This window comes from Lepeophtheirus salmonis, chromosome 13, assembly GCF_016086655.4.
Source record: "Lepeophtheirus salmonis chromosome 13, UVic_Lsal_1.4, whole genome shotgun sequence".
NCBI classification, from domain to species: domain Eukaryota; kingdom Metazoa; phylum Arthropoda; class Copepoda; order Siphonostomatoida; family Caligidae; genus Lepeophtheirus; species Lepeophtheirus salmonis.
The window spans coordinates 35,271,707-35,293,797 of record NC_052143.2 but is presented as its reverse complement, the minus strand read 5'-3'; the positions used below and the strand labels follow the sequence as shown (position 1 = coordinate 35,293,797).

Genomic DNA, 22,091 nt, shown 5'->3' with positions numbered 1-22,091 from the left:
CTAGTCAATGACAAATTGATCATTATGTCCAAAGCCTATATCAAAAATGGTTTCAAGGACTTCAGAAAGATATTAGAGGCTGTCCGTGAATCCAATATTATATGAAGTAAATAATATTCTTGCTTGTCCTGACTATATATATTGATATGAAATGTATTATTTCCAATGTATTTATTTTCTATGACATGTTGCTCTTGATAAAGTAAATGTGTGTTAATTTATTCGTTAAACCCTGTATACGAATTAATTAATTAAATAGTTGAAAACCTTCATATAACTTAGTATGGTTTATAATTATAGTTGTGTGTGCAGCCTGGGCTGGTTTTATTGTGAGAGGGTTCATGGCAAAGATAAATATGTGAGGCCTTTTTCTTTCTTTTTTGATATTTAATTTTAATTTCTAAATTTGGTTCGTTTTAGAAAATAAATTTTGAATTATCATTGTAATTTTACCCTCAATCCCCCAACTAAAAACAGGACTTCTTGAGGCTCCTTTGATCATTGTAAGTGTATTTGTGGCTTATCCTCGGCTCTTAATTTAAGGCAAAATTGAAACAAAAGGAAGGCTCATATGTTGAATTACCTGTATGACGATATTACACTGTATTTCAATTGGACAGTATATTTAGGTAAAAGATTTCACTACATACATTTGAGAGTATATTTGTAAAAAAAAATAATGTTTTTAAAATATAGTTGTCATACAATAACATGGTATTTAGAAGGTTTTATTCGGAGTCGTGATCTAGAGTAATGTGTTCCTTTTAATGAAAAAACTTCATCTCTCGTCAAAAAAAAAAAAATATGTCACTTTAGTCTATACTGTCATATTTATATATATTAAAATTTTTTTTTTAGAGATTTTGTTGATTAGAAACGTAATAACATTTGGAATGGAACTTGTAATAATAATAATAAATGCTTTAAAAGTATTTTATACGTAAATAAAAGGCTTTAAAATGAAGTTCCACATGGATAAGGGGTGCAAACAGATATTTCAGCAATATATTTAGGCATTGAAATTTTAATAGATATACTCAAGTAATAAATATTTTATTATATTATATTTTATCCAAACAGCTGTTAATAAACTTTCCATATATTTTGAATAGCAGTAATGGCCTTAGGTCTTGAAATATTAGACCCACGTGAGATAATAAGATTCAAGTAGCTTTTAATGAAAAACTACCTATAAAATTAGAAAAGGAAAAACAGTTGTTGCGTGTGCTTTTTCTTCTTTTTTGTTTATTATTTAATTGATCGTCGTGGTGTTAACTTCTACCTCTGAAGTAAGCACTATTACTTATTTTTGGTGTAAATTGTTTGTAAAATGTATAATAAAATAATTTATATATCAATAAATATGTAAATTTACCTGTACTAATACTAATTAAAATGTAAAAGGCTCTCATCTTTATAGCATTAGTTCAGTTTCTCCCTCCCAAAATCATATAAGAGAGGCAGCTCATATTAACAAAGCTCTTAATGTAGTAATCTGGGCGTGCGTTCATTTGAGCAAGTATTCATTTGGGCAAGCTTCATTTGAGAAACGTTAATGTCAGCCAATATAGCAAATATTATGAGATTACCTCATTATTAAACGCCATCACTCATGACCCAAAAGAGTGGTGTTCAAAATCAAATAGGAGAAGTCTCAAAGGAGCAAGTGAGGCTCTTATCGGATTTCGTCTCAACTCTGTCAGCTTATGTGGGGGGGATGAATTTACAAAATATATTGAGTGGGATGGCATTCAAACACTTCGATCGATGGGTCATGTCGGAGTAGGATCTTTAATAAAGGTTGTATTTAGTATTTGTATTTAGTTCTTTTTAAGAGGAGGCTTCACAGGAGTTAGGACAGGTCTTTTTGGGTTCCCTTTCATCACTCTGCTAGCTTCATTGAATGCAGAAATATTTATCTTTCTTAAAGGAAGAAATAAACTATAGATACTACAATCGAAGGTTCTATTTTTTACCAATAAACACTACACTTGCCAATTTTCTATTAAGTATTATCTAATATGGTACGAACAACCAATTAAATATCCCATTTTGGATGGCTATGTTTTCTTTAACAAAAAGAAATAGATTTGAATGTAACCTTCATAAATTAACATATTTTTAAGTGTGTTATTCTGTTTTTTCGAAAATAAATATTTCCGAAAAATGGTTCGACATAATCTACTTTGATATAATATTATTGTACATGCATGTTTGTCCGCTCTGAAAAATGCATAACCAGGGTATTTATTTCACAAACAGAGATAGATACAACCCTTAAACAATCAATAAAAGTTATTCCAAATTCTAAGTTACATAGTTAAGGCTATAATTAATTCTGATCGGACCAGCTTCCTAGAATCTGGAGGTCAAGTTTGTTTTTTCGCTAATAAGTTGATTTTTTTTATTATACAAGATCGATTTCCCGTGTTTCAATGTTCATTTATTTATTTTTTTAAATTGTGTTAAACAAAACATTAACTTTCTAATAATATGTTGAATTATTACATTTCTTGATGATAAAAAAACAACCCTTTTCTTAAGATAATATAGATTTTTTGTTATCTCGAGATAGCACCCAGGGCTTAAAAACCGTTTAAAATAACAACCCCTACTATTTTCAATTACATATAATGTTTTTATAGAAGAGTTATCCAATTTGAGGAAATACTTTTTTGTCAATGTCAACAATCAATATATTATCTATTTATTTATCTTTCATTAATTGGATTAATCTACAAGTTGTTGTTTTTTGTATAAGGAGATTGTACGAGCCACAATATAAAAAAAATATAAGTCTCATTGCACTTTATTTAATTAGACCATCAGTCATTTTAATTACATAAGTTATTAATTTATGTTATCATTTAATTTTGATCTATTAATAATTAATTATCAGGGACGTCCACAGGGGTTGGGCTGGAGGACTGTTGCCCCCTCCCCCAACGCCCAAATAAGGATTTTTTTTGCTTTTTACTAGAAAATTTAATATTTGATTTTTTTATATTAAAATTTGTCAAAAAAAATTTCATTATTTGCAAATAGCTATAGATTTTTGGAAATTTTTTCCAATAAATTTAATTTTTTAAAAGTAGTTGTGGATTTCTGAAAATTGTTTTCCAAGAAATTTAATATTGAAAATCAAACTTTTGTAAATTTTTTTTCAAAAAATTGAATTCCTTGGGAACAGCTATGAATTTTTCAAACTTTTTAATAAAAAATTTAATGTTTTATCAGTAACTTTAGATTTCTGATATTGGATGTGTTTTTATTAAAATTTAATATTTGAAATTAAATTTTTGAAATTTTTTTTCTAAAAATTGAATTTTTGGTGAACAGCTATGGATTTTTGAAATTTTTTTCCAAGAAATTAAATTTTTATGAGTAGCTGTGGATTTCTGAAATTTTATACTTTGTTTTTTTTTAAATTTTATTTTTGATGTTGGTTAAACTCAGCTATCTAAAACTATACTTATGTAAACAAAGTTACTTCTGAAACCTCACTTAGAGTAGAATCTTTTTCAGCTTATATATTGGTTGTGCTGAGGACTTTCAGATAAAAGTATTGTATCACATAGCAATGACCAATTTTCTCCATGTTCACAAATTCACTGACAACGTTCACTATTGATAGCTGTCAAACAAATAGTAAACAACTAAATTGTTTACTTTCTAATACAGTGATATGATTCTTAAACTCTTGACATTTCTTCTGGGACAACCCTCGTATATGGGCTTTTCCATGACAATTTTCCTACAGAAATTTTTTTTTTTTTCTCCGATTTGGTATGTGATATCATCAATAATAATTCCAGTCAAAGATTCATCGAAAGGATAATTGTTTCATCTTTAAGACCTCAGAACTCAGAAAATTAGATTGAGTTAGAGATATTTCATGTTATTTTTGAGTATAAATACTTTCAATGATAATTAGAGTTAAATCAATTTTCTCGTGAAAATTTGTTATAGAATTACCCATTTATATATATTTTTTTAGGTGTCTATAATATATGAGTCATTCCAGTAAAGAAAAAATGGTGTTTAAATGAGGAGCACTAAAAAAAATTCACATCAATTTATGACTTCTAATTTGGTAGCATTAAGTAATTAAACCCACGGAGGTTCATTTTAAAAGGAGGTAATGAGCCATAAAGAGTCATATGGGAGTAGACGTAAGTATTAGTGTTGTGCCAATGGTGTCGATTTGAACCGAGTCTTTAATGATCAACTTGATTAATAAATTATGAATGGGAAAATAGACGAGAAAATATTAATTAGCCACGTGGGCACGGGCCAAATATTAATTTATAATAATTTTCAATTATATTGAAAATATATTAACAGCAATCCACAGTTTTTTTTCTCTTTGTTTTTCGATTGTTATTTTCTAAAAATTAATTTTTTTGGGGAAAAAAGTCAAAAATCCACGGATGTTCACAAAAAATTAAATTTTTGGGAAAAAAAAATTTAATTTTAACTTTTTTGGGAAACAAAAATCGAAAATTCAGAGCTATTCATAAAAGAATTAAATTTCAAATATTAATTTTTTTTGAAAAAAAAATTCAAAAATCCATAGCTTTACATAGAAAATAAAATTTCTTTGAAAAAAATTTCAAATATTACCTTTTTTCTAAAAAAAAAAAAATTTACAGCTATTCACACAAAATTAAGTTTTTCGGGAAAAAAATATGAAAATAAAATTTCAAATTTTAAATTTTTTGGAAAATATTTAATAAATCCGTTACTTTTCACAAAAAATTAAATTTCAAATATTCACTTTTTTGCTCTGCTGCATAATTTGCCAGAATTACTTTTGTTTTTCAATAAAATTAATCTTTCCCACAAAAATGTTTACCCCTAATTTAATGTTAAATATTTTATTCCTGAACAAAAAAATTTACTACAATTTCTCCAGCCCATCAGCTGAGGACGCTCAGGTATTACATTTTATTTTATTATTTGAAATCCTTAAAATTGCAAGAAAAAGTCGTATATATAAAGGAAATATCTATGAAATAAAATTTGGGACTATAAATTAAAAGATACAATTGTGATTAATTAGAAAGACACTTAAAGTAGGTTACCACATGTATCAAACGTGTATACTAGAGCGGTTTGATTTTCAATTTTCTTCTAATTTCGATTACAGATAATGCAAAAAAGATCTAATATAGTATGAAAATGACCTTTGCAATATTGCATTGTCATATTTGGTCATCTTTAAGTCACACATCTTTACTTAGTCAATAGAGATACTGACAAGTATTTGTTAGTTATTGTGCATAAAATAGTTTTGATAGACATTTATTTATCCATAAAAAGTGATTAAATGTTTTTATTCGAAAAAAAAATTTGGGAAAAAAATTTCAAATATTTTTATTTTTATTTTTTTCAGAAATCGACAGCTAATCACAAAGTCTAAAATTTCAATTATTAAATTTTTGGGAAAAAAAAAAATTGAAAAATCCATAGCAATTTGTCACACATAATCAAAGTTTTTGGAAAAAAATTAATTTTTAAATCATTAACTTTTTGGGATTTTTTTTTAAAAATCCATAGTTTTTACAGGAAATTATTTTTTGGAAAAATATTTCAATAGTTAAATTTCAAATATTTATATTTTCGGAAAAAAATTTCAAAAATTAAATTTTAAGTATTAAATTTCTTTTTTCAAAGAAATTGCGAAAATCCACAGTTATTTATAAAAAATTACAAATATTAATGTTTATGGAAAAAAAAATTGTAGTTAAAAAGCAAAAAATCCTTAATTTGGGATGGGAGAGGGCTACATGCCCTCCAGCCGCCCCCCTCTTGCGAACGCCCCTGACTTTGCTTTATTTATTATTGATTATAAACTTATAACGATTTTTTTTTGATTTTTTTTCATATAGGTAATTAAACCCAGAGAGATTTTCAATTTTTGTTTGTTTGTTATTACATGTAGCTATCGAAATAAGATATAGTTATAATAGGCTACAGGTACATAGTTAGAATAAATCAGAAATATTATCACAGTATTTTAAAAAAGAATAAAAAATAACACATGCGTCAACATATAATGAGGTAAACTTCTTATTTCTTTATTTTTTGTTTATTTATCATTGATGTTGTTGATATATTGTATAAAAGGTTAGACTGATATGTATAAGTTAATGGTAGGCTGTATGACCCGCGAAAACCCCATAGCAATTCACAAAAAGTAAACTTTTTGGCCTGTTGCATAATTTACTACTACTGCCCCTCGGCCCCATCCCCTGCGGACGTCCCTGTACATATATTTCTATTATCATAATAAGATAATAATAAAATATTTTTTATTATTTTCAATAATTTCTATACATATTTGTGATAAAATTTTATAATAGAGAATACACAGGTAACAATAGAAATACTGTTCATCAAAATGTATTATGATTGATTGTTTCTGCGTGGGATGTGCATTATGCATATTCCTATGATCATAATTAGGGATGTGAAAATGGTTGAAATCGTCGTGAGCATATATATATATATATTTTAAAGTAACAGTTGGTAACCTGCAAAATATTGGTTCTCATATTAATTATTTGCCCTATCTTGATAGTTCAAACTTATTAGTGTGTAAGGAGCACAATATTTTTTATAGTACACGTCGTTACCTTTATTGTACCCTAGGGTGTGCGCAGGGTGGTGGGCTGGAAGAGCTGTAAATTTCTCTAAAACTTAATACTTCAAAAAAATATTCTAATATTTATTATTTAATTTTCTATTTTTATTTTATGAACAGTTGCGGATTTTCAAAAAAAAAATTCGGAAAATTTAAAGTTTTGTGAATTACCATGGATTTTTGATTATTTTTCCAATAATTTAATTTTTATTAATATTAGTGATTTTTTTGAATTTCTTTCCAAAAAAAATTGAAGGTATGAAAAAAAAAATTTCAAAAATATTTAATGTTTGGTGAAAAGTAATAGACTTAGAAAAAAATTTCAAAGAAAATAATTTTTATTTTTAACTATGGATTTTGACATATTTTCCCGACAAAATTTAATATTTAAATTTTTTTTCCAAAATGTTAATGTTTTGTGAAAAGCTGTGGATTTTTGAATTTTTTCCAAAAAAATTAATATTTAAAAAAAAATTCTAAAAGTTTGTCCAGAATAAAATTGAAACAAGAGGTTTTATAAAGACATTTTTTTAACAAAATCATCTGAAAATAGTACTCTGTACAACTTTAATTCATTATATGACCCCTCAGCCCTAATAATTTCCTCAATACGAGGCCTAAATCACTAGCAGGCCTTGACTATGTAATCAGACTCGAACTTAGTCAACTCCTTCTTGATGGAAGTCTCTTTAGACTGGACACTCCTGTGAGGAGTCCAACAGCCCCTCTCCTCCAGTCACGCCAGTTATCTCTCAGGAAGGGCTAGTTGTGATTACACAGAGCTCCGCCTTGAGTGAAAACGTGGATATACTTTTTTTTTATATTTACACATCACTAGTCGTAATAAATACGGTAGCTAGGCCCATGTACCCTTCTAAAGAAATAAGTTTACAAACTGCACAAAAAAGATTGAAAGAAATCGTATAATTGAATATATTTATGATACCTAATTCCTTCATATTTAGACCGGAACAGTCTTTGAGAGTATCAATAAATAAATATATAAACGATCATTCTTTTGCCAATTTCTCTATTTTAAGTTAATTTATTTTAATGATTAAAAAAAAGATGCCAAAAATGGTGCATCTGTAATAATCAAAATAATAAAATATGTCTATAAAAGGAAATTTACCCATTTTAAACTCGTACATAACCGTAATTGTTTTATCCTTGAGTTTGGATGATTTCAATACAACAGAGTACCTTTATTTTCAGTACGTCATTTCTATTTAAATATATTTATGATATGATGAATGTTTTTTTATACGCAAAAAAAAGCAAAGAAGTCACGTTTTGGGAGGCGTTGTGATGGAATGTATTCAAAAGAACGTAGTTTTTTATGGTTTATTTGTCCAGCTTTTACTTTTCACGTCATTGGGGATACAAAAAAAAGTTATTAATAATACTGTACTCCTTTGTTTCCGTCTTTGTTTTTCTTTCTTTCCCATACGTGTGGCTTAGAGTGGCCCGGATTGGGAGTCAATTTGTTTTGCTTACTGTATTATCTGCTGGGCGATATACATAGAGAAAACACCTTTTGCCAAATTTTAGATCATCTTTAAAGATAAATAAGTGGGTAGTTTTAGGAGTGTTTAAAAGATAGGCACCAAATATGATCATCTTAATCTATCAACAACAAAAAACAACTATAATATACCTAGAACTCAATAAAATCTAAGATCTCTGAGAAGTGTTCATGGTATATATTAAATGGTAGTAAATAGGATATTAGGTTAAGTAAAAAGTTCTGAGGGCTTTTCGCTAGACGTCTTTAGTGAGCTATATCTCATGATTAATACATTTTATGTTAATTTACAGTTTTTTGTTTGGTGAAGATAGTTGTCTGTTACAGGATTCCAAAAGAGAAAATTCGATACATTCTTCAGTATCCCTACGACGTAGGTGAAAAGGAAGAGCAGGCACCGATAAAAATCTGCTGTTTATGGACCCAACAGTAAATTGGTGCTTCCAACGATTCCGTTCTGGTAATATGAACGTCGAAAATGTTGATAAAATAATGGAAATTATCGAGTTGGATCGGTATGTGAGCCCTTAATCCATTTTCCAAGGACAGAAAATTAGCCAGAAACCCGTTTGGATCAATCTATAATCGATAATTCTAACTAAGTTAATTTTATTGTCAAAATAAAGTGATAAAAGACTCAGAACTTTTTGCTTCATCTATTATGTACCTCCGCAACAAAGTTGAAGGGAGACTATTTTTTGTCTCTGTTTATATGTTAGTCCCCAAGATGACGCAAAAAGATAGATATCGATATGATCAAAGTCCCACACTTAAACAAAAAACAAAAAAGAGGCGTTGCAATTTGTACATACATTTTTAATAACTTTGTTTCCAAAAAGGGAAATTAATATTGTTATTATTTTTTTTTTATCAACGAAAATAAATGTTCTGTTTTGCCAAAGCGGATGCCATTGATCGAAATAATGAAATTCAAGTAAAAAAGGGTCTAGAAATACGGAGAAATGAGTGTTGTTATGGATGATCCATTGGTCTACATTCAACATGAGCGTTTCTCAACTGATTGGGTTTGACAAAAAGGTGAGTCGCTGACTTCTTATGAGTGAGTCACGGAGAGCTAATCACAAATGTTAATAATCTTTGAATTTTCATCTCCAATATACAATAATGAACTACTTTCGAAACATCAATTAAAGAGAGATAAAAAAATAAAGACATTCACTTTCAATTGTAGCCAACTTAATTGTTCATAAAAACTGAACGAATTTTCGTCTTTTAGTTAAAAAAAAGATAAATGAGCACCTGATCGGATTTTTTTTTTCAGAAATAAACAGAAAAATTGTGAACAGATCAAGTCCAAATGTCATATTGATAATAAAAAAGGGGACGAACTAGAAAAATCCGTGTTGTAAGGGGGACTTTTTAGTACTAAAACCCGTAAAATGGGAGAAATTATTTTTCAAAGTCCACTTTTTAATGTTTTTGCTTTGTGTTTGTTTTTTTATTATGGTTAGGGCAATAAAAATATTTTATTCATGATAAGTTATTTAGAATAATGTATAACAGACAAGAAACTTGTAAAATTTAATTTTAATCGGGCATTTACTTCATTTTTAATCCGATCAATACCATACTATAAAATTTAAATAATTGAAATCGCTTTATACGGGGACCTCCTGATTATTATGGGGACAGTTTAATGTTCAAGTATAGCCACCTGTGCACTCTCTCTTAAATCAAAATATGAAAGGATCTCAAATTTTAAATACTAAGAGTAAGTCACATTTCTGTCAACGAGTTCAAATTAGTTGATTGCATCATTTTCTTGTGATATACACTTTGGTTTGAGCTGATATTTTTCACATTTTATTATCTTTTCAGTCATAATTATCGTTTGAAATCCTATTTAGTTTTGCGTCTTACGGTGGCCGGGTATCTGCAGACTAGTCGTGCCGGACATTAAGCAATCCCCATTAATTCAATTAATGATGATAAGTGTTCTCCATTCTCAACAAGCACTAATTCTAATTTCACCAATCAACGTTCAGAACACTGTTTATGGTAAAATAAGCAAAAAAATCCATAAGTGAAAACAAAATACATGGTATTTTTTGCCATGATCAGTGTTCCGAACCTGTATTGGCTTAATTTGAATTAACTCTTATTTGGCTATGATCAATTTTTTTTTTCAGACACACATGCGTCAAAGACAGTTCCGGCAAAAATTTGAAACCCCTTTGCAACCGAATATTAGTAAAAAGGATGTCTTCCAGAGGGCACTTTTTATTTTATATATAAGTTTTGTTATAAATAGAATGGAGTAATTTGTAAGGAAATAAGAAAGCAAAGGAGACGGTAGTAGAGAGACATATACTACCACTGAAATTAGATCCTTGTTAACATCAGCTGCTTGTATAGTATTTTTTGGTGGAAAAAATGAATTAATGCTATAAAAAGGAGAACCTTCTACATTTAAAATATCATTTCTGCAGGGACAATATTGTAATTATATTTAAACTCATATATATTTAATATAATATGCATTTTTAAAACAGTTTACACCAAAGATAGGGGAGAATCCTTACGTCAGAGGTATAAATGAACCCCACTCCGACCTATTAAATAATGAGCAAAAAAGAAGAAAGAGCACACGCAACAACTGTTTTTCCTTTTCTTATTTTTAGAGGTTATTTTTTCATTACAAGTATGTCAACTCTAGTTATAACTAGAGTTGTATTTATGCTATTTTAACTGTCAAAGGATCTCCTCTGTATAGTAGTAATTCATTTATTTAATGGTGCTTTAATTGTTTAGATGGAGTTGCAAATAGAATCGCCGTAGCTCATGGATTAGAGAGAAATTATTCTTTTAAATTTAAGGTGCGTTCGCGCCCAGGCGATTCTTAAGTTAAGAAGTATACTTTTTGTATATAGGGATTTCATCAAAAGATTCCTAGGTTAGATGGAGTAATTGTAATACTATAATGTTTACTTATACTTAATCAGTGCAACTCCATCCAACCAATTAAAGGATCATTTAAAGAAAATAATTTTCTTCCCCCAAAATCATACATCAGGGAGGTGATGTTAAAAAATATCTTAATTTAGTTGTTTCGCTCCCGCCTTTTCTTTTTTCCTTACGATAATATCCATTCTAATTATATCATTTGGCAACCCTGATAGTTTCGAAACTCCCGCGTATTTTTACTCTTCTTCTTTTTCATATCTATTGATGATATGAAACATTAATTAAACAATTGATCCTTGACAAAAAGGATACGACATGGACTGACTGACCATACAATTTACATATTAGTTGCTTCTCTTTTCTTCTGCGTTTTTATCTCAAGTATGACATCATTTTGCTGCTTAAAAAAGAATGAAACGTTTTCACTTTTCTTTTTCCTTGAGCAATCATTACAAAATCTGATAGTAAAGTCCTAATATTAATATTATATGAATGTATGTATAAAAGATAATTATTAATGGAGCATCGGACTTTATCAGATTTGAATCATCCACAATCATACTATATATGATATTATTATTGATAAGTAGATACCACGTATGAATAATATTAAAGATTAAATTTCCTCTTGAGATTTTTTTGTTTATGTCTCTTCTCTTGCGTAGGTGTTAGTATTATTTTTATTAGTAAAAAAAACCAGGGAACTCTCTCCATCTTCACGACCTTCAATTTTCTCGTTTCTTAAGAGAATAAACACTTCTTAATAGTCATAATTAGTGATGTGCCGCGAGCAGAATTTTAATGCTCCATTATTTTCGAGTTTATAAAAAGCAAACTCGAAAAATTACGAGGTATTCTCTCTAGTGGATGGAATACTTATTAATAGCTTGAATACGCACTACTTTCATGCGTATGAAACTTACAATAATTGCCTACATGATAATTTTTGTGTGATAAAGACAAAATTTACTGACTTAGGGGGACTACATCCTCTCTAGTCCACCCCCTACGGAGGCCTCTGACACAACCTTACACTTTTTGCAGACTATTAAATTTGTCAGTCAAAAAAAAACCATATTTTATATACAGGGGTGTCTGCAGAGGGTGGCTTTTTCTAGATTTTTTTTTTGGATAGGATAAAAGAATTTTACGTGAAAATAAGGATAAAAAATGTTTTTTAAGAGATTTATTTTCTTAAAAAAAAGTTCATTCTGGCAAATTATGCAGCAGAGTAAAAAAAATTTCAATTTTTTTGTGAATAGATATGGATTTGTGAAAAATTTTTGCGAATAAATATGGGTTTTTGAATAAAATTTATAAAAGAAGTATTTTTTTTGTGAATAAATTTGGATTTTTGAATTTTTTGTTTAAAAATTTAATATTTAAATTTGTAATTTTCCAAAATTTTATTTCATTTTTAATTTAATTTTTTTCCAAAAAATTTAATGTTCTGTGAATAGCTATGAACCTATGAACTTTTTTCTTCAAAAAAAGTAATATTTGAATTTTTTTGTAAACAGCTGTGGATTTTTGATTTTTTGTGAATATTATTTGTATTTTTGACTTTTTTTTTTTGAAAAATTTAATATGTAGAATTATAGTATAAAAAAATAATCTTTTATGAAATAGCTATAGATTTATGTAAAATTCATCAAAAAAATTTAAACCAAGCCCATTTTATGTATAATCCTGCTGCAATATAAGATTATTTAAAATTTGTCATTTAAAAATGATTTTTCCCTTCTCTAATTAGTAACAATGAGATTCACTTTATGTAGCTTCTCGGATGAAGCATCCTTCTTCCTTTTGTTGACGGAAAACTTTTTGAATCCAAATAAAAAAATACCTTTTTTACGTACTTTAATATTTTCAAAATAAAAAAAGGGAAGAGATATAATTTTTGATGAATTAAGAGTAAATATATCATATTTTGACACACAAGCCGAGTTTTTTTTGTTTTTTTTTTTTTGTATACCTCATAAGACCAATTTACGAGTTTTATTCGTAACTCATCACTAGTTATAATAGTATATACATATAAAAAGTCGATATGGAGATTTATTGAGTTTTTTAAATTGTGGAAAAGGAGTATGTTGGGGGATGTGACTCAGAGGAATAATATGGCTTACATAGATGGCCTTAAATGACAAGGTACATATACTTCCTACAATCCTCTTCCAGGACTCCCACCTCTACATATAATAATATGTTATAGTTTGACGACAATTTATACTTTTTTGTTTTTATATATGATTACGGTTTGATTTGTGTGAGACCCACCCATCATTTGAAGTATAATTGAACTCACATACCTTCAAATAAATCATGAAGGGTCTATTTGGAAAATGGTTTATTTTCTTTTTTCCATTGTTTGACAAAACTTTCAAGTAGATATATTTAGAGTTGTCAATTCTCTGAAAAATAGATAAGGGGCACCTCATTGGCAGGGTCGGCCAATGGGATTTCCTTTACTTTTCCTTGTCCTGTGAATTCTTCTACCGAGGTGTTAGCTTTCTCCTATTACTCACGGTATTTTTGCATCCTTTTCATTTTTTTTTTCTTGGAGGAGTGTGAGTTGAATGACTTTCTAAAGCTGGACCTGGCGTAGAGCAGTGTCCAAGTCACTGACAGCCATGCTGTTTTTACTATCTTCTTCGCATGCAAGAGTACCTCATGGGCCAATGGGATGAGCGTATTCTATGTCATAATACACGTGTGTGAATATGCTGTCAGCTCATTGGTCCAAGAGCAGGACATGGCCAGGGAACACGTTTACCGTAACATTTCATATAAAGTGCATTGTAATTCATTTTCCAATGACATTTTACTGACCTTTTTTTGGTATTACGGGACAATGTGCGTCCCATTTCAGCTCAGTACGGGACGGGAGCTTTTTTCCATAAATACAGGAAGATTCCGTTTTGAAAAGGACTGTTGGCAACCCTAAATGTATGTAACCCATGGGTTGAAAAGTACAGTGCTTAACAATGAAAACACGTTTTTTTTCATTCAAAATTTGCTTTTTTAAAGTTTTTCTTATTATTTTTATTCATTTTATGGAATTGAGTCCTTAAAATAATTTTCAAGCTATTACTTAGCGTGTATTGTATTCTTTCCCATCAAGAAGCAATGTAGAATTCAAAGACGAAATGGTTTTTATCTTTGAAGAATAGTGAGCATCCACTTTGAACAGGGGAAATGTTCATGCAATGTGAAAACAACAGATTCGCTTCATATCTTAACGATGTCAGCTAACTCACACAACTTCACTTTTTGAGTATTTAAAAAGATTTTTGTGGATTTTTGATGTTTCTGTTGTTACCGCCTCATTTGGACGTCCACTGCGTTCTGAAGTTGATTAAAATAAATTAAAAAGCAGAAGTGTAGTATTCGATTATGTTTATGAATTTGCACTTGACTTGGAAAACTTGAAGTCATTTGGGCTCACTCAGAGTCGTCTTGGCAAAGCTATCATTTGGATATAGAATCTAAAGTTTTCTTACTCTTCAACTACACTTTATAGTTTATATAATTTTAGAGATATGCTTACGGATTTTCCTCGTAGCTACATATATGTTCAATAATAGTAGGTTGAGTAAACTCAATTACTCAATATTTTAAAAATTGACAAAATAAGAATGATAAAGCCATTATTCATATATTTTGAGAATGAATCTAATATCTGAATAATTTTTAAAACTAAATACATTTTCTCGTGTTGCTTCTAATAAAAACACATCAAATATTGGGTAATAGTTCGAAAACTATATTTGTACAAAGAGACTTTGGAATCCTCAAATTTTTCCAAACCATTAATAAGCTATGTACATTGTACATAAATAAATACTTTGCAGTAGATTTAGTGACAATTTTACCTCCCTATCTTTGATTATAAGGGTTCATTACGCAACCAAAAGACAGCTGAAATAAACAAAAAAACTAGTTTTGTTTTAATCCCATCTCTCTATGTGTTAAAAATATCGGAGAAACTACCAAGAGATCGTTGGCATCTCCATCCAGACAGCCTACAATATCAAGAAGTTCATTACAGCCAATAAGAAACAAAATTTCTGCAGCATCAATATGGCTGACTTCTGGCCTGCCTTTATATAGCCCTTCTCCAGCCCTGATCTCAATCTTCTCGACTTTGAAGTTTGGAGAGTTTTTCATCCAAATTTGTATTCACTCCGAGCTGTTATCATGACAGCGTGGTATCCCATGGGCATAACCTTCTTCATCAAGACTTGTCAATCTGTTTGCTGGTTTGTCAAGACTGTTATTGCTTATGAAGGAGGACATATTTAATTAAATTATAGCTTAATATAGTATTTGAACCTATCACAAATTGGTTTTGCGTTGTCTTTTCTTGATTCCATAAAAATCACGTTTTTCGTCACTAATATGATTCAGCCATATTAGTGCAAGTAATTGCGTTATACTACTGCAAGTTTTGAGTCCCCACACTGTACACTATATTTATTCTTAAAATAGGGTTTTTTTACTAAATGTTGAGGGGACATATGTATTTTTATACAAAAGAAACACTTTTGGAAGATGTTCCTCCAATTTTTTTTTCTTTTTTTTTTATAACAATCATTTTAAGAGCCTATCTACATAATGGATACATATACAAAATTAAAACCTATCACTCCCCTTAGAAATGTTATCACTCTTTAAAAAAGAATAACTCAATCATTTTTAAGCCCCTTTAGAAAATATACAAAACTGATTTTGACTTTGAGATCTTTCTTAACAGATTTGTTAAGAAAAATGATTTATAATGTAGGAAAATACCTGACTTCACTTCATGAAATGAGGATTTGGATTTATATATTTAAATAATAATCATATATTTAGTACATCTAGGAAAGTTTGCCGTCGGAAAATTTGACGTGATATTACTTGCCGTGGGTAAAATTCAACATTTTTTAAATTAGTATAAATAATATAGTTTTAAAAAACTTATCATTGATAATTTCTAAATCATTTAACTGCCAATTGAGTTGAATATCTATACTCTTCCTGATCTGAGGGATATTTGTGAACATATTTGTGAATTTTTTTCTAACAACGATGAAGGATGATCATTTATTGACCTCAAAGACTTGTGTGAAACCTCTGATAAAATCATCTCTTACTTCATGCACGATTTAAAAATAGTTTGCCAAATGTTACTTATAAAATAATAATCACATTGATATAACCAAGATCGGTTTGTAAATGAGTTTTTCATATTCATCTTAATAATGCAAAAATTTCTTAATTGGGGGGGTACAGCCCCTCCAGCCCGCCCACCCTCTGTAGACACATTCAGTGTGTTTTAACTTATTTTTGAAGTGTTGTTGTTTATTTGATTTAAATCAATTTTAGAAATGTATATAAGATAACATTTAACAATTTTTTTTTCTTATGTGTTATCCTAATACCCGCTAAATAATCTCCTCAGATCAGCATTTGCATATCAGGATATAGATATTCAATCCAAATTACTGTTAAATGGCCTAAAAGTGCTCAATAATACGTGTTTCTTTTAAACCTAAGTAATTACATTAAATAAAAAACGGCAAAATATAATCCACAGCAAATTTTACAAAGGCAAACTTTCTTACAGCTCATTTAGTGTTGATGTAATTGGGGGTTATATAATTTTATTTTATTTTGTTCATGCTCTATTCATAAAATGACGTCACATATATAATAATGCAATTTTTCAGTGTTTTTGTGTATTAAAAGTGGAGAATCGTCCCTTGGATCCCTCTATTCTAACGTCTATGGAACCATATCTTCTAAAGTTAAAGCACCACCACTCAATATTCAATTTTTTGAGCACTTGTTTTTAAAACCAATGAGTGCCCTTCTGGCTCTTGCTCAATCTGGACCTCAATTTGTAAGACTTTTTTTTCTTTCAATTTTAATGAGAAAAAGGCGATACAAAATCGTGAGCACACTTTTACTTATGAATCTTGAGCCTCGCTTTGTATTATCTATATTGGTATATGTCCGGATCTCTTATTAGGTGTCAAACTACGGAAGAGATTTCAATCTCTTTTATAAAATAGAAAAACAGATACATATATTTTTCTAATCAAGCATATTAAAAGAAATGAATTAATTCTACCACACAATTCTATTATTTTGTTTATCTTATATCGAATTGGACCCCTGTGTCAATACAATAATAATAGACCCAATAATACCCATATCTCAGCATATATAAATCAAGGAATGTCTTTAACACACACTATGAGGTAACATATTATTTCCTCTATTGACGAAGAAAAACATATCTCAAATTATGATAGATACTACCCAAAAATATAATCAACTGATCATAATAACGTAAATGATAGAATTTCTTGGCATCTTACATACTTTGACATTAAGTCGTCGACATGCCTCTAATGAACGAGGGGATGTTAGAACAAAAGGGCAATCCTCCGGTATGTCTAAATCCTCAAAATTATCCAAATTTAAACAAAGATGTGAATACTCCATCTGAAAAGAATAGATATATTTATATCAAATAAAAAAGATGACTTTTTATAATAATATTTCAGACACTTGACCTCTAAAAGAAATTCATATATGTATATTTACCTTTAATACTCCCACGTTCAAAATTAGTTTTTTGTTATTACTTTTATGATTATTATTTTGCTTTGACTAAAAAGGAACAAAAAGCCTTACCCATCTATGTATGTGCTCACATCATTTAATACCTATAAATTTTACATTCCTTTCAAGTACCTATGTACTTATGTGTAATTTGTAACGAACATTCATTCCTTGGTTCAACGTCATGAAACCCATAACACTGTGTCCTTATTGTATAACACTAAGGAGAGGTGTAACAAATGACACATTTACAATGTAGAGCACTAATTAATATATATCAAAATATATCTCATTAATATTTGTTATCAAAGACTTGCAACTCTACTTGGATTCGAACTCAAAGTCTTGATACTTGAATATGTGATTGAATTGAGAGACTAATAATGACAACCTAAACAGACATGGGTACTTTTACTCTCAAGTACTCTCCTGTAGAACTTCCAACTCGACTCGGACTCGAAGTGAAAAGTTTTAGATACTTGAACAATACTCGAAGCTTCACAATGACGCAGAAATTATTATTTTTATTTTAGTACATTTTAAAAAAAATTATTGTATAATGTATATTGATACTAAACTCGACTCGGATTTGAAGTAAAAAGGCTAAATATTTGAGTATGACTCGAACCTCTATTGTGACTCACCAATTATTAATATTATTATTTCATTACATTTTTAAATGATTGATTTTGATATTCAGACTTGGGTTCTTGGAATCTCAAATACTCGGATTAGATTCCCACTTGATTCTAATTAAACTGCAACTTCAAGTTCGACTCGGACTAGAAGTGAAAAGAATCGATACTTGAATAACATCTTTATAATTATACATAGAATGTACAAGTACAGTAGTTAGATCAAAATAAATTAATTAGACGTTTATTTTTTTAAAAATCGACTCCCCTGTATCAACGGAGGCCAATATGGGGACAAAGAACTCATGGTCCCACTGATATATTAAACAGCCAGCAAATTGAAAATTTCCACAAGAAAAATAATAAACTAGACAGAAATGCTTACTTTTATTTTTAAAGAACCCCAAAAGGTTATTAAAAAATTATTCCATTAAAAGATAAAACAGAGTATTGAGGGGTTACAATATTTAGTCACGGTCCCTTTATAAAAAGTTACGCTAGAACTGCACTAACTTAAACTAAGGCTCAATGAAGCTTCAAGTCCCAAATAAGACTGAATCTTCATTCTTGATATTATTATTTGAGTAATTTTTTTTTTGAAAGGGTTGTATTTTGATACTACTAATGATGATAACTGAATCATACTTTGAGACTCATACAGTCTTCAGTAGTCGAAAACGAGTCGTGGTAAAGACTGGATACTTGAATAAGACTCGTAAAAAGTATAGTTCTAGTATAAGTAGATCTATAAGCCTATCTATAATAATTTAGCATTCATACAAAAGATGTCTTAGTAATAAAGAGGCAAACCAAAATTGTATTTAGGCATTTTTTTTTTACAGTGTAAAACACTAAAAAAACAATTTCAAACTGGTTCTATATCCTGAAAAACTTATTTATTTTCTTCAGTAACAGATATATAGTCAAATATTTTAATATGCACCTTTTAATCAGGGTTTCTTAATATCCTACCTTTTGAAGAAGAGGTATTTATGAGAAACGAACGAACCAAAAGAAACAATCCAGGATCTTTTAAATGCACTATTATTATTGAAGGAAAAACCGATTTAAGAATATTAACACGAAATGTTTTTAATAGACTAAAAGAATACAAAGTTCTTGAGTCGGATTATTTATTTTCTTGACTTGCGGCGCTCGCCCATTTTTTGATGAGATCCTATTCGTGAATTTCTTCTTTCTCACAAAGAAAAAACTATAGACGTAAATGGGTGTTTGACAATAACATTAATACATAGATCTAATAATGAGATTTTCTTATTATTAAATTATGATTGCGGTTTAACAACGTGGTTTGATCTTTTTAATATGGCTAGTGAGTTTGTTTTGTAAGGTGCAGTATAATTTAAGTAATAGTTCATGTCACATTATGTGAATGACATAGATCTCTCAATGGATATGATCATTTTCCTTCCTTGTATCATTCGTAATATTTAATTTTAATTACTTCAATTTTGTAGCATTTGTCCCTAATAATTTGTTGAATACATTTGTAATATTTAGAGTTAAAATAAAAGGATTTCAATTGGTAAGATGGATCAGAATTGTGTGCCTCTATTCATCCTACGGGTTTATTATATAATGAGTCAACTTTTTTTTTTAATATATAGTTTCTTCAATATTCATAATTCCCACACCAAAATCAATTTTCATTCACGGAATACAATATCTATCATTCTGAATTTAGCTGGGTATTTACTCATCAAGGATTGCTATATCCAAAGAAATGTTGTTACTATAATGACTTTTTGACAATTCTGACAGAACTTTTTTGCATTACTTTTTATTAGAGGAGCAAAATTTAATAAATAAAGCAAATTTTACCTTTTATAGATTAAAAAATGTGACCATTTTTAATTTTTGACAAAATTAATATTCTTCATTTTAAAATTATCATTAGAAATGATATTAAAATTCCTTGATTTTTAGGGGGGCTACAGTCCCTCCAGCCCATTCTCTGCGGACGCCCCTGCTACTGGTACATGGTATGTCCCATTATCAGAAGAAACTAGATTTTCGTCATGTAAAAAGCCTGGAAATGAGAACTTTTTGCTGTATCTTAATAATGGAATATAAATAACGAAATCATTGGGGTATTGAGTAGAGTAAAATTTGAGAAGCCCCAGATTTTAAGAAACACAATCTTAAATTGAGGCAGGGATTCTCAACCGGGGCTTGGCAAGGTTAGCAAGTTCATCAAAAAAATGTATTTTCTACAAAAAAAAATATCATAAAAAAAAACTTTAAAAATAATAAAAATATTTCCCGAAAATTATATGCTACTTCCTTCAAAAAACACAGCTGGGAGCTCTGGATTGATGAGAAGGTAAAGAATCTACTGGTTTAATGAGAGATAACATGACCTTTTGAAAGTGACGAAAACAAGGACATTTATTATCAATAACTCTTCTTCGAACATAATTAAATTCGAAATCTACTAGCCAAAGTAACTACTCATAAAATGAGATATTGTGGCCGTTAAGAATATGTAATTGGTAACTACTAACTATTCGTTATGTACCTACTGATTGTGGACCTTTTTTTAAGGAAACGTTTATAGAGATGACTCCTTATGTCATGTTCATATGTATATATTTTTGTCCAATTAAGGTGTTTTTTTTTTTTTCATTTTATAATTTTGAGATATTTAAAACTTTTATAGAGATTGTAAATATATTTATATATATGCATTTTTTATTTTTTTAAATTAGGGGTTGAATGGAAATCAAGATATCATCCCTTCTTTATCTGACGTTTGATCTTGTTCTCAAACTGTTATCATCAATTTTATATCTAGTTAAAATGCATTTTTATTAAATATGTAACGGTCATTAAATAAAATAAAGTATACTCCAAATATTACAGGTCCTTTTGAATAGCATCATTTGACTAACATTATAGTAAAGTATATCAGTTTTAATTTGTATGGAACAACGTAGCTCACTGGACAAAGTATTGAAGATATGCTATGGTCTTTAATTCAATGTGCGTAGGTTCAATATTCGGTGACTTCTCGCGGCGAATGAAATATAACTTATTTACAGTCAAATCCGGATAAAGGAAACTGCTACTTTTTAGATGAAAAATTGATTATATCTGGATTTTTCTTATATACAAAATAAATAAAAAAACAATACAATTTTTTTATACTTGTGTAAATAAATAATTTTGAAACATCCCTTTTCAAGGCAATCAGTGTTTGATTAGATCCTGTTTTGGATAAATCATTGAAGATTTTTAGCTTATCTTTGAGCAAAAGTGTTTTTGAGGGGTACTCATCTTTATTGATTGAAAAACATTATGACTTGAATTTAAAAAGAAACGTATGGAACAAAAATGTCTGAGCCAGATTATGGTTTATACCTATAAAAAAGAAAAATCTTTATTCTTCAATCTCTTGAATGTCTATGAAGTTGACAACAAAAAAGGGAAGAAAAAGTTGACTTTTATTACTTCATGTTTGATATATCCAAAGTATTTTATGTAATAAAAATTGGTATCTGAGGGAACGTAAACTATAAACGTATTTTTATTACATCCGGATTTGATTGAATATGGAATTCAAAGACCATTCCTATGTCAGATTGAGTAATTGCAATTAGGGATGGGACGATTCCAAATAATAATTCCGAGGCCGATTACAGTAAAAATTCCCGATTCTAATTCTTCATTATCTTTAGACTATTTTACATCTTTTAACTAAAACAATCAGTGGCTAGAGCGTAAT

The 22,091-nt window shown here is 29.0% G+C and overlaps 1 protein-coding gene across 10 annotated transcripts in view; it reads right to left on the bottom strand.

Annotated features, from left to right (window-relative positions):
* The window catches only part of LOC121127922 (uncharacterized), a 59,536-nt gene extending 40,087 nt beyond the window's left edge, over positions 1-19,449 (bottom strand). For 6 of the 10 annotated variants that reach the window (XM_040723503.2, XM_040723507.2, XM_040723504.2 and 3 more), the window contains exons 1-2: positions 19,319-19,449; positions 17,469-17,591 (exon numbers count right to left, since the gene is read on the bottom strand). In XM_040723503.2, the coding sequence (XP_040579437.1) occupies positions 17,469-17,591 (123 nt within the window). In that variant the 5' untranslated portion in view covers positions 19,319-19,449. Of the gene's footprint in view, positions 1-17,464; positions 17,592-19,318 lie in introns of those variants that run through there. The other 4 variants (XM_071892953.1, XM_071892954.1, XM_071892955.1 and 1 more) reach the window with 2 other exon arrangements.
* Between the last annotated feature and the right edge of the window lie 2,642 nt (positions 19,450-22,091).